The sequence below is a fragment of the Trichoderma asperellum genome, chromosome 2, assembly GCF_020647865.1.
Source record: "Trichoderma asperellum chromosome 2, complete sequence".
In the NCBI taxonomy this organism is placed as follows: Eukaryota; Fungi; Ascomycota; class Sordariomycetes; order Hypocreales; family Hypocreaceae; genus Trichoderma; species Trichoderma asperellum.
Window position 1 is genome coordinate 1,565,173 of NC_089416.1, and position 11,584 is coordinate 1,576,756.

The 11,584-nt window shown below is 49.7% G+C and overlaps 4 protein-coding genes across 4 annotated transcripts; 3 read left to right on the forward strand and 1 right to left on the reverse strand.

Moving 5' to 3' along the window:
* Positions 1 to 346: 346 nt before the first annotated feature.
* ODC2 (Mitochondrial 2-oxodicarboxylate carrier 2) lies at positions 347 to 2,338 on the forward strand. The gene is made up of 6 exons (XM_024902346.2): positions 347 to 780; positions 850 to 872; positions 946 to 956; positions 1,018 to 1,134; positions 1,210 to 1,828; positions 1,880 to 2,338. Exons 1-6 carry the CDS (start codon positions 735 to 737, stop codon positions 1,961 to 1,963), a joined length of 900 nt encoding a protein of 299 aa, XP_024763943.1. The 5' UTR covers positions 347 to 734; the 3' UTR covers positions 1,964 to 2,338.
* Positions 2,339 to 2,903: 565 nt separating this feature from the next.
* Positions 2,904 to 5,770, forward strand: TrAFT101_002830 (uncharacterized protein; the record flags this gene model as incomplete). The annotated part of the gene is made up of 6 exons (XM_066126708.1): positions 2,904 to 3,129; positions 3,185 to 3,289; positions 3,437 to 3,474; positions 3,531 to 3,833; positions 4,074 to 5,566; positions 5,758 to 5,770. The coding sequence occupies 6 exons, from the start codon at positions 2,904 to 2,906 to the stop codon at positions 5,768 to 5,770; spliced, it is 2,178 nt and encodes a 725-aa protein (XP_065982815.1).
* A 774-nt stretch (positions 5,771 to 6,544) lies between these two features.
* Positions 6,545 to 9,875, forward strand: TrAFT101_002831 (uncharacterized protein). Its single transcript, XM_024906099.2, has 4 exons — positions 6,545 to 7,655; positions 7,733 to 7,802; positions 7,865 to 8,085; positions 8,139 to 9,875. The coding sequence occupies exons 1-4, from the start codon at positions 7,583 to 7,585 to the stop codon at positions 9,449 to 9,451; spliced, it is 1,677 nt and encodes a 558-aa protein (XP_024763945.1). The 5' UTR covers positions 6,545 to 7,582; the 3' UTR covers positions 9,452 to 9,875.
* A 415-nt stretch (positions 9,876 to 10,290) lies between these two features.
* TrAFT101_002832 (uncharacterized protein) lies at positions 10,291 to 10,965 on the reverse strand (the record flags this gene model as incomplete). The annotated part of the gene is made up of 2 exons (XM_024909518.1): positions 10,291 to 10,737; positions 10,810 to 10,965. The coding sequence occupies 2 exons, from the start codon at positions 10,963 to 10,965 to the stop codon at positions 10,291 to 10,293; spliced, it is 603 nt and encodes a 200-aa protein (XP_024763946.1).
* Positions 10,966 to 11,584: the final 619 nt, after the last annotated feature.

An 11,584-nucleotide genomic window follows, 5' to 3' on the forward strand; every position in this document is an offset into this window, starting at 1 on the left:
TAACCTAAAGAATTGATCTCAAAGGTAGAGCCACAGGAGGAAATAGTGGTGGAACTCAGACACCCGAGATAGCCAATTGGGGAATGATGGTATCGTATTATGCTTGGGGCCTCGTCTCAGCAATTAAAGTCGGAGGCATGATCGGATTCTGGAAGAAATCTGCAAGTTACTGCTACTCGCCGTCTCAAGTAAAAAGCGTGGACTGGGCATGTCTGATTTGCCATGTCTGATCTGGCTAATACCGACTCCGGCCTTCACGCAAGCGCTTGGCATCAGCACGGCTCAAGTGGGCAAATCGCCGTAATCTACATCGTATGCTCTTCGCAACCAAGCTAACATTACAGTCCCAACCGCGGCATGGATTCTTCTGTCACATATAAGTACCCAGTGCTCTACTTACATGAGACACCAAGACGCAAGACGCTGGCGCTTCTCACATGCGCCTAATCTAACGCCTGAGCTGGTGTCGCGTGTTCTCGCCGTCCCTGGATACCATCTGAACCGCTAGACCGACACAAGGGTCCTCGCTAGCGCCAGTGGATTATCGCTTACAGCCGGCGACGCTCACCCCACGAATTAGCCTGGTCGCCGCCAACAAAAAAAAATCCCCTCCGCAACGACCCTCCGATCTTCCTCCGCTAATTATAACTACAGCCGCATCTGCGCTCGGCCTCTCTGTCGCGGAATCCCTTCAACATCGCAGTAGATTCAAGTCAAGCTGTCAATCCGTCAAGATGGCCGAGCCGAAGCCCCTTCCCTTCCAGTACCAATTCGCCGCAGGTAGGCACTGATGCTACACACTCCGCCAATGCCATCAACAACAGTATCGCTAACATGTGTGTCGTTAAGGCGCAATTGCCGGCGTCTCGGAGGTACGACATGATCCATAATCCCAACACCTTCTACGGAGGCTTCAGCTGACGATTATTCGATGTTCCAATATAGATTTTGGTCATGTACGTAACACTACAGTCACGACGCTCGCCGAACCAGCCATACTTACAAATCATGACTTAGGTATCCTCTGGATGTCATCAAGACTCGAATCCAACTGCAGACTGGCACGGGTGCCGCCGGTGGCGAGGCATACACTGGTATGCTGGACTGCTTCCAGAAGATTGTCAAGACTGAAGGGTAGGCTTCGCTTTTTTGTCCCCCTTGTTCCGCAACTTTCTTTCCTGTAGGAATTCTCTTCTCACGGGAATGCAGATTTTCACGCCTCTACCGTGGTATCTCCGCCCCGATTCTGATGGAAGCCCCCAAGCGAGCCACCAAGTTTGCTGCCAACGACGAATGGGGCAAGGTCTACCGCAAGATGTTTGGTGTCGACAAGATGAACCAGTCATTGTCTGTCCTCACCGGTGCTACCGCCGGTGCCACCGAATCCTTTGTCGTCGTTCCATTCGAACTGGTCAAGATTCGTCTGCAGGATAAGGCATCAGCTGGAAAATACAACGGCATGGTTGACTGTGTTATCAAGACGGTCAAGAATGAGGGACCCCTCACCCTTTACCAGGGTCTCGAGAGCACAATGTGGCGACACATTCTGTGGAACGCTGGCTACTTTGGCTGCATCTTCCAGGTCCGACAGCTGCTCCCCAAGGCTGAGACCAGCAGGGGCAAGATGGCCAATGATCTGATCTCTGGTGCTATTGGTGGAACTATCGGAACTGTACTGAACACTCCTTTGGACGTGGTCAAGAGCAGAATTCAGAACACCCCCAAGGTGCCTGGCCAGATCCCCAAATACAACTGGGCATTCCCTTCCGTGTTGACTGTCTTCAGAGAAGAAGGCTTCGGCGCCTTGTACAAGGGCTTCTTGCCCAAGGTGAGCTTTTCCATACCCTTTAGTGAAGTCGTATTTACTCACGCCTGCTAGGTTCTCCGTCTGGGCCCAGGAGGCGGTATCCTCTTGGTTGTTTTCACCACTGTTATGGATACTTTCCGCAAGTGGCAATCATAAACTGAATCAAGATGTCAGAAGAAAATAAAAGTATAGAATCCGGTCGGACTAGCGGATAGGCCGCGATATCGACTTATAACACACTGTCTAGAGAACTTCATACTAAGCGTTTAGACAATTTCTTCTTGGGTTAGATAGGTAACTGTATCTACATTGTATTGTTTTGTTTCTTTCTTAGACTATGTTTGCGGGTATTTTGTGGAGTTTATAGTCAAACGGTTCCTCTCCCCTGATTACTAAGGGCAACAGCGAGAAACCATCACGAATACCTTAGAAGTATAGACATGCCGAGTCAATGTTATTGTTCGTCTACTTCAATATATTTGTCGTATATGTCAATCAATTACATAGAAGTTAGTCATCTGGCTCTCTCGCACAAAAGATACTTTGCTCTCTTCCATCTCAGTGTTCATTTAGTTGCTTTCATACTTTATGCATCCCGATCAGTTGCGATTATATGTTCATTGCTACTACATACCTAGGTACTAGAGTAACTACCTAGTAGCTTGCGTGGCTACAATGTACCTGTCCATCAATCATCCCACACTACCTACACACATAGAACGAATGTAAGGACATACACAAGAGCGCAACAGGAGTGCGCGCGTTCCCCGACTCTTCTCCTCTAGGCTTTTCTTTCTACTCTTTGCAGCGCTTCGGAGGAAGAGTCAATGAAGCTCCACGTGATGCTGCAGTGCCTATATAATCCGAAGTTCACACTCTTCACCTTCTTTTATCTCTTCTCACATGCCTGCATAACACTTTTGCTTGAGAATTTCGAACAGTGTTCTTCTTTCTCTAGTTAACACTTCCTTTAGTTTGCACATATCATCTACATTCTCATTTCCTTCCCTATACCCTTCATCTAGACCTTCGGTTGAACATCCAGTAGTTTAAGCCGATTTCAAATCTTGTCCTATCAGCCCCAGACAAGATCGTCATGGACGACGACAACAATCTTCCAACTATTGATCTTAACCCCTCGGGCTCTGATATCATCTCCTCTGAGAGTGGCCAAGACCCATTGCCGCAAGATGGAGCTCTGCCAAATGTTGTTTCATCAAATGGCGAACCTGCGTCAGCAGATGCAACCAACTCGCAAAGCGAAGAAGCGGTGGTTCCAGACAATGATGATGACGAGAGCGCACCTCCCTCTTCTTTTCAAGGTAAAAGCGCCCCATCCATCAAATCAGAAGAAGAGCGCCGCTAACATCTCTAAAGCGCCGAACCTGCCAAGGTCATTAGAGGACAAACTAAACTCATATGACGAAATAATCCATGACTCTGATGAAGAGGGGGTATTCGGATTTACTGGGCCACATGCCGGTAGATTTCTACCACTCTGGCATCACGTCCATGAGAAATCGTACGGCCGAAAGAAGAGAATAAGCGAGTTGATTAGGAGCGGCAGAGATCAAGCGAAAGAAATAAGAGAAAAGGCAAAAAAAATAACGGAACTAAATCAGCGAATAGATACGCTTATGGGGAGGTCGCGACGGCACACCGAAATAGTATGTAATCTCATCAGCTGCGAGAGGGTCTGGGGCTTGACTAACTACTAACACAGACTTGGCCATCTCATGTCGAATCTGGCGAGCTTAGTTGGAATAAGGCTTACAAACGTGCCTGCTTTGAGGGAAATTGTTCGCCTGTGGTAACGAAACTGCATCCAGATCTCTTTCTACGAGCACCTACACAACAAGATCTTAAAGACGAATTGTTACAACCAAGGGCTCAGCATCAAGATATATCACGATCTTTTGATATTCCTGCCAAGGTACAATTTCTGATTTTGAAGCACTTCTTCAACTTCAAGGGCAGTGTGGTTCATGCCATCTCTCGTCTAGACCCCTACCACCCCATTACGCAAGTACCACTGAATTGCTGTGGAAAGCCGAGCTTTCTGCATCGTCTACATGTGGGAAGAGGCAAAATCAGCATTACATTCTCACCCGAGCCGAGCGTTTTCCTAGCTCCATTGCTGGTCTGCAAAAGATGGCATTTCTGGGGCAGTCACATATTCTATGGCGAAAATATATTCGCTTTTTCCTCTTTGGGCGAATAGGGTCGCTTTTCCAAAGGGATTGGAGCGAACTTACAGCGCCTACAGCATGTCGAGATCCTCTGGGTGGGATCACAATATCTCACCTATGCTCTAAGCCGTCGAGGAAAGTTTACGTCTCGCCGCACGTTTCCGCTGGTATTGCTCCCAGAGGCTATCCGTCTCAAGACTCTCGGCGTATATGTTCAGGAGTCCAGCGAGTCTGTCATGCGTCGCAAACACGAGCCGAGAGGCATCATTAATCATATGGCAGCCAAGACTAAGTTGCAGCCCAACTACAGACGTTTCCGAGCATTGCGCTTGATGCAGGGCATCGACTATGTCTACTGCCTTCGAGGCCTCAGCCGAGTCGAGTTCTGGGATTTCGATCGATGGCTCAACACTCACGAGAGAAAACGGCCAGTGCGAGACTTCCACTTTATAATGGATGTGAACAACTCTACACGAAGGCCCAAGGAGGCCCGCGATCGCTCCAGATCACAGCTGAAAAATATTTTTCCAGTGATTACCTCGTTTATGCCATCAGAGCAAGACTGGGCAATGTTACGTGAAGGCCTTAGCAGTCTTGATGAGGAATGTGAAAACGACAGGTCGCCGTCGCCATCACCGATCGGACCGCCGCAAGCCCAAAACGGTAGACCCTGGCCACCTAGAGCATCTACGATAACTGATGATAGTGACTCCTCTTCAGAGTCAAGTTCGGACTCTGACACGGACTCTGACTCTGACTCTGATTCTGATTCTGATTCTGATTCTGATTCCAACTCTGATTCTGGCTCTGATCCTGACTCTGGCACTGGCACTGGCACTGGCTTTGGCTCTGGCTCCGGTTCTGATCCAAATAGCCAGTCTAACTCCATTCCCTCCGAAGACGACCTCACCGCTGATGATTCGCGCCCTGCTGCAGGGAGCTCGCAAACAACGAGCATTGTTCCCATGGTTGAAATGCTAAACTTGCGAGATGACGGCCATCTTGGCGAATACGAGAGTGATGATGAGTCGACGATTGTCCCAGATAACCGATCTGTCACCGAGCATCAGGTTATTGACCTTACGAATGAAGGGAACGGAAGCGGTGAAAACAACTCCGAAAGTCAATTGAACTCAACTCAGCTCTCCAGCGATAACAGGCATGACAGCCCACTGTTTGCGGATGACGGGGGATACGCCCCTTCATATACGCCATCGCTTACTCCGGGAAACCAAGACGGTCGAAACAGCTGGGAGATCCGAACTAATGAGACTACCCGATCAGCAGAGAGGTCTGGCAGCGAATCAAGTTTATTCCTCAGCAGCGTACCATCATTTCTGAACCAAACGCCTTCTAATGCCCCCACACACCGCCAGAGTAGCCCGGGAGGCGCGACTGAGACAATTGACCTTACAGGTCCTGACGATCTGGTGGACACATTTTTGCCTTCTGACATTTTGAATTCGTCTCCAGATTCCAGGAAACGCTCTCATATCAAGGTCGAAGAAGACGATGTGAGCACCGATGCCCCGAATAGTTCAAAGAGAGTTCGTACTATATCGCCAGAACGGTTGGCGCATACTTAGCACATGAAACAAGGTCTCTTTTATTCTTTTTTTTTTTTTCATCTGATCTCTTCATTCTATTGTTCTATTCGGATTTCTCATTCAGTTGCTTTTTTATATACGCTTTTCCTTTCTCTTTCTCTCTCTCTTTGGTCTCCGGGAAAATCGGCGCGTCCATGATTAATATTTGCTCGAGAACGTTCGGCTAAGAATATACACGGGCCTTATCTATTGGGGCCTATCATGATATCACATCGTACATACATACCTGCTAAGGTATTATCAGGTACGGAGCGTCTACAGGAGGAATTGGGATCTTTGACCATCGAATTGGTACGAAATGATCTGCGGAGGTTGAATTATGGGTTTTATTGGCTTGAGGATTTATCATGGGGAGCTAGCTATGCAGACATGGCACTTCAGATTTGCTATTTATCAATTGATATCAATTAGTCACAGTCCAGTACTTCCGCTTGAACTCTTTGCGCCAACAAATAGGTTACATGTAATCCAATGGTTTACGAGCTGTCAGCAGTATATTCGGATACCTGGTAGGTAGGCATCGAACTCGTCAGCTTCCACCACCTCCACCGTCAGTAACATCCAATAGCAAAAGCCTCCCTTCAGGCCTACAGTAGACCTCGGGCTGGGCTGCCCCCTTCTATAAATACTGCCAAAATGTTGATTCATTCGGCGGGACTGCTGGATCATTGGCCGAGTAAAAATTTTAATGTTTGGCTTTGTACCTCAACTAACCACCGCTCCGCATGACTACGCGGCCTCTGCGAAATTTTTTGGATGCTTTGAGAGGAAATGCTGCATCTACAGCGAGGGACACATGCATGTGCAGGTACAGCCAATGCAAGCCATAAACGCCCTGAACGTTAACAGTTGGCATAGAGGCCCACAGCCTGCAGAGAATGACCTCACAGTTCGGAGTACTCCGGGCCAGCAGCAGGACATCGATTCCAAGCGCGCCGAACCGGAGTCGCCTACATGTGCGCGCTGCCTTGCTTTGAGATCATTTGCAGCCCCCAGTTGGCGCATAGCACGGCGCTGTAATCAATCTCGCATACGCGCGGTCTGCTTTTCACAATTCGCAGCACGCTGGCTTTAGGGTAAGCTTTGGGCTGACGGGCTTGTGTCTAGAATCTGTGCCGCCGAGTAGTATTTCCCTCAACTAAGTTGCGTGGCTGGTGGCTGGGGTACTTGGAAGGCCACGCGCGTGACGTAAGGCTCTCAGGGCGCCGTGTCGAATGCGCTGACAAAAAAGACTGCGACTGGCCCGGCGCGATTTGCACGGGAAGGGTGCCTTCGGCTTGTTCGGGTAATTTTGTCCATCCGGGCTGGGGACTTCTCTCCCCTTCTCCTAACGTAATCAACCACTGAGCGTACGTAAACTTGACTCGAGCTAGCTGCATACAAGGCAAGGCGAACCGCCTGATAGACCTGCATTCGACCATCCCTCTGATCAGTCTCTTCTTCTCTCCAACATCTCTCCCAGGCCCGCTCCTCCATCCGCATCATCGCCACCCGCCCAGCATCGAGGCATTCGTGGTTTTGTGACTGCCCGCGGGACAAAGACCGACTGACTGACTGTCTGCTTGCGTCTCCCCTTTGTTAAGCGCCTGTATTGCGATCAGCCGCCCCACGCCAAAGGTTGCAGCGGCCATCATTCTACACCAAGCTTGCCGCCGCGGAATCCGACTGGCGATTCACCTTGGTGCTGCGAAATCTCATCACCGTTTGAAGCCCGCCTTTCCTCTGCGCTGCCGCCTGCAATCGCCGGAGCCGTTTGCCAGAGATTCGGCCCGCACCGTCTAGCGGCTGAACTTGTTGCGCACCCCTACATACAGCCTGTCTATCTCATTTCTCGTCTCCTTTCCAACTAGCTGCGACCTCTGACCAACCCCATCAACCATTCGCGCGCCAATCGCCAAAGCAGCGACACCCACTCCTTTCTCCCCTCTCCTTCGCAACTTTTCTATCCTCGCAAGTTTCAATAATCTCATTTATCCGCCATGTCGAAGGTTATACGCAGCGTGAAAAACGTGACCAAAGGGTACTCACACGCCCAGGTCAAGGTCCGAGATGGTTTGTCGCCGCCACCACCGCCGGAATTTCTGTCATTTGGCCTAGTCGGTGATGCTAACCGAAGCTTCGTTCTGTAGCGACAAGTAATGACCCATGGGGCCCGACCGGCACACAGATGAGCGAGATTGCTCAGATGACATTCAACACGTATGTTGCGACCTGAAGAGGCAGACCGCACCAGCACCGAGCTAATTGGAACGTGATCACAGGTCCACTGAGTTTTACGACATAATGGATATGCTCGACAAGAGACTGAACGACAAGGGAAAGAATTGGCGCCACGTTTTGAAGGCACTAAAGGTTCTCGACTACTGTCTGCATGAGGGCTCTGAGCTGGTTGTCACATGGGCTCGCCAAAGCATCTACATCATCAAGACTCTGCGAGAGTTCCAGTACATTGACGAAGAAGGCCGCGATGTTGGCCAGAATGGTGAGTCGATTTTCCTTTCTATCCGGCGCGCGACTTACTGACCATATGCGCAGTCCGTGTTGCGGCCAAGGAGCTGACCGCCCTTATCCTCAACGATGAGCGATTGCGAGCCGAGCGAAGCGACCGGAAGTCTTGGAAGTCGCGCGTAATGGGCCTCGACTCTGATTTTGGCCCCCAGTATGCCGAGCAGTCTCAGCGACGACAGCCACGATCAGAACGAAGACCCAATGATGAAGACGATGCCGAGTACCGCCTTGCAATTGAAGCTAGTAAATATCAGGAGGAGGAGGATAGGAAAAAGAGACAGAATCTCGCTGGTGCTGATAATGACGATGACCTTGCAAAGGCTATTAAACTCAGTCAGGAAGAGGAGGAAAGGAGGCGCCGCGAGCTGGAAGATGCAAATGCCGCATCTCTATTTGACGATGACACTCCTCAAACTTCGCAGCCCCAGCACACTGGATTCAACCAGGGATACCAACAGGGCAACGCCGTGGACTTCTGGGCCAATCCAATTGACCAGCAGGCGCAGCAGATACCACAGCCAACCGGCTACCTAGGAAACGCATATACCGGATTCCAGCAGCCGCAACAACCGCAGCAAACTGGCTGGCAGCAAAACTTCAACACCGGCTTTGGCGTCGATGCGTTTGGCAACCCGCTGTCTCAGCAACAGCAACAACAACAACAGCAGCAGCAGCAACAGCAGCAGTTCCTTCAGCAGCAACAGTTTGCTCAGCAACAGCAGCTGCAGTCTTCTCAGGCCCTGGATTTGGCGATTCAGCCTGGAAGCAACAACCCTTGGGCGACCAACAATCAGTTACAACAGCAGTCTCTTAGACCTACGCCAACAGGTTCCAACAATCCCTTTGCCCAGAACCGACCGCAGTCAGCAAGACCCGCGACCTCTTCTCTCAGCCCTCTACCGGAGCAAAAGACTCTATCCAACTTCAACCAATCCAGCTTCAACCAACCTCAGATTCAGCTTCAGCTTCAGCAACAGCAGCTGCAGCAGCAGCAGCAACAGAAGCCCGCTTTTACTACTCCCCAGAGAGAGCTCAGCGAACATGAGAGGAAGTTGAACGCTCTGTTGGCCTCTGGAGACGGCCTAGATACTTACGGAAACACGGGTGACCTGCGAATTCCCGCGCAGCACACGGCTCCGGGAACGTTTATCAACAGTGCTGGCGCGGGTCTCAGCCGAATTGGCCCAGAAGCTACCGGCAACAACCCCTTCTTACGGCAGCAGTTCACTGGCATGCCGAGCATCACCTATGGTGGTCAGCCGCAGCTGAATAGCAACCCATTCGGCGCTCAGCAGCGACCACAGCAACAGGGCCAGCCACAAGATTTAATCCAATTTTAATGGAAAGAGGAGAAATGAATTAATTTTTGATATACCACAGACGAGAGATTGTCGGATTTTTCTTTATTGCTCTTGACGCTCTTTCTGATACCGCCATTTTCATACTTTCTTGTTCATGGACTGATACCTCGCCATCTGTTTTTAAAAGGCGAACTGTCTCCTTTCTCCGTGGCACGTCTTCGTCTCTGCTCCGTAAACCCTTCTTTTTTTCTTCTTGATTTTACTGGGGAATGGAATAAGATATTACTCGCTTGGGTGGTTGACATGGAATAAAACTGGCTTATTTATTTTATTTTCTTATGGTCCACGTTGTATGATTATTAGACAACGCACCTCTGAAATTTTCAAAATTGTAGACCTGATTTTCGACCTTGTTCAAATTTGTCCAAGCTTTCCACCTCGTGAATGCCAGCACAGCTATCTCATAACACCTATTGTAGCCCTAAAGTTGCAAGCAAACCTTGCTATCATCTGCCTCGTTATACATAACCCTAAGCAAAAAAAAAAAAAAACAGATAAACAAGCTCAAAAAGAAAAGAAACAGAAAAAACGCAAAGCTGCCGATACGCCATCTCCAAAATGATATATTAGTGACCATTGTGCACATTATATGTGATCCATTGACCTTCACTAAAACTTTGCAACATTCCCGAAATAGTTCTCCTGGGGCGAGCCAGCTAGCTTTCGTATAGCACGACTGACGCGGGTCATCTGGAGGGTGAGCCGATATCCAGCACGGTGAAGGTTTTACGCCTGTGATATAATAGTTTCGATAGCTTTTGCCATAAACAACTTCTCACTTCTTCTTTTTTTTTTCTTTTTCCCCCCTTGATGCTCAATTAGCCAGCCTCTTCCATCATCTGGATGAACTCTTCGAGGTTGACCCCGCCTTTGCCGTCGTGATCGAGATGTTCTATCATAGTCTGAATCTCTTCGTCCGTCATAGTGCGTTCTTCCTTGATATCCTGCGCCAGATGTCTCATGTCTTCGACCGAGATGATGCCGTCTTGGTCGTAATCAAACATGTTGAATACCTTTATGGCTTCTTCGCGCGGGTCTCGTCTAGCGATGAGCTTTGCGGCGCATAGTCGGAACTGATCGGGGAAAATGAGCAGGCGGTTGACGGGACAGCTATGGGGATCCCGCCAGTCCGGAGGCACTTGGCCGTAGTTTTCCAATTCTCTGCAGTAATCGGGCTTGGCCATGTCGAAGCCGAGAGCGGCAAGGGAGTGTTTGAATTCGTAGCTATTCAGCCATCCTTTCTTCTTCATATCCATCAAATCGAACTAGGCCAATGACACATGTAAGAATACCGAGACGAAACAATACCTGGCCAAGGCTGATTGGTAGCGACTTACGACTTCATCGATATGTTCTCGATCCTCGTCAGCGATGTTGCCGTAATCTTCGTTGGAAGAGACTTGTGGCGCGGGGGGGTTCCGCGACTGCGCATGTTGGTTGGATCCTCCTGCTATTGACCGCCCGGGAAAGGGACGAGGCGTGTGAGAGTTCATGTCGGACAGACAGGCCAGCTGAAGAAGCCGTGCCAGATGAGTGTGTGTATGAGCCCGCTACCGTGTCCGTATTCAAAGGATGGGGTCTTTTTTTTTTTTGTTCTTTACTTCCTCAGAAGAGCTTGTGCTGCTAGTAACAGAGGATCCAAAAAAAGAGGTGATGCAAGGGTTTGGATCAGAAAAAAAAAAAAGGAGCACAAAGTCGTATATAATGGAGCAAATAAAAAGAGAGAGAGAGAGAGAGAAAGACGCACAGAGTATGCAGAGTGCGTCATATAACAAAGGGTTAAAGAGAGAGATATGTAGCCATGGACGAGGTTTACTGCTTGGATTGAAGTTATTTTGCCGACTAGCTGGATGCGACGCGCCGGAGCTTGACACGCGCCTACAGGCGGTTGCGTTCGCGGTCCAGCGGCTTTAGGCCTCAAGCCCGCTGTTGACTCTTCGCTGGACGCACGACTTCTAGGGGCTACACTGGAGTACGCCTGACCAATGTATCTGCCAGGCAGTGGCGCAGGCACCAGCGACTTGCCTGCCTGGTAGAGCAATTGGCGGCGGTGATTGGCCCGCGTTAGTCATCAGGGCGCCTCGGGCCAATGAGAGCAGAAAGTTCTTGTCT

Excerpts from the sequence above, each read along its gene's own strand:
- ODC2 (XM_024902346.2), top strand. The coding sequence starts at position 735 with ATGGCCGAGCCGAAGCCCCTTCCCTTCCAGTACCAATTCGCCGCAG. Across the intron at positions 781-849 it reads CCAGTACCAATTCGCCGCAG|GCGCAATTGCCGGCGTCTCG; the intron begins GTAGGCACTGAT and ends TGTGTCGTTAAG. Across the intron at positions 1,829-1,879 it reads ACAAGGGCTTCTTGCCCAAG|GTTCTCCGTCTGGGCCCAGG; the intron begins GTGAGCTTTTCC and ends CACGCCTGCTAG.
- TrAFT101_002831 (XM_024906099.2), top strand. The coding sequence starts at position 7,583 with ATGTCGAAGGTTATACGCAGCGTGAAAAACGTGACCAAAGGGTACTCA. Across the intron at positions 7,803-7,864 it reads GCTCAGATGACATTCAACAC|GTCCACTGAGTTTTACGACA; the intron begins GTATGTTGCGAC and ends ACGTGATCACAG. Across the intron at positions 8,086-8,138 it reads CCGCGATGTTGGCCAGAATG|TCCGTGTTGCGGCCAAGGAG; the intron begins GTGAGTCGATTT and ends CCATATGCGCAG.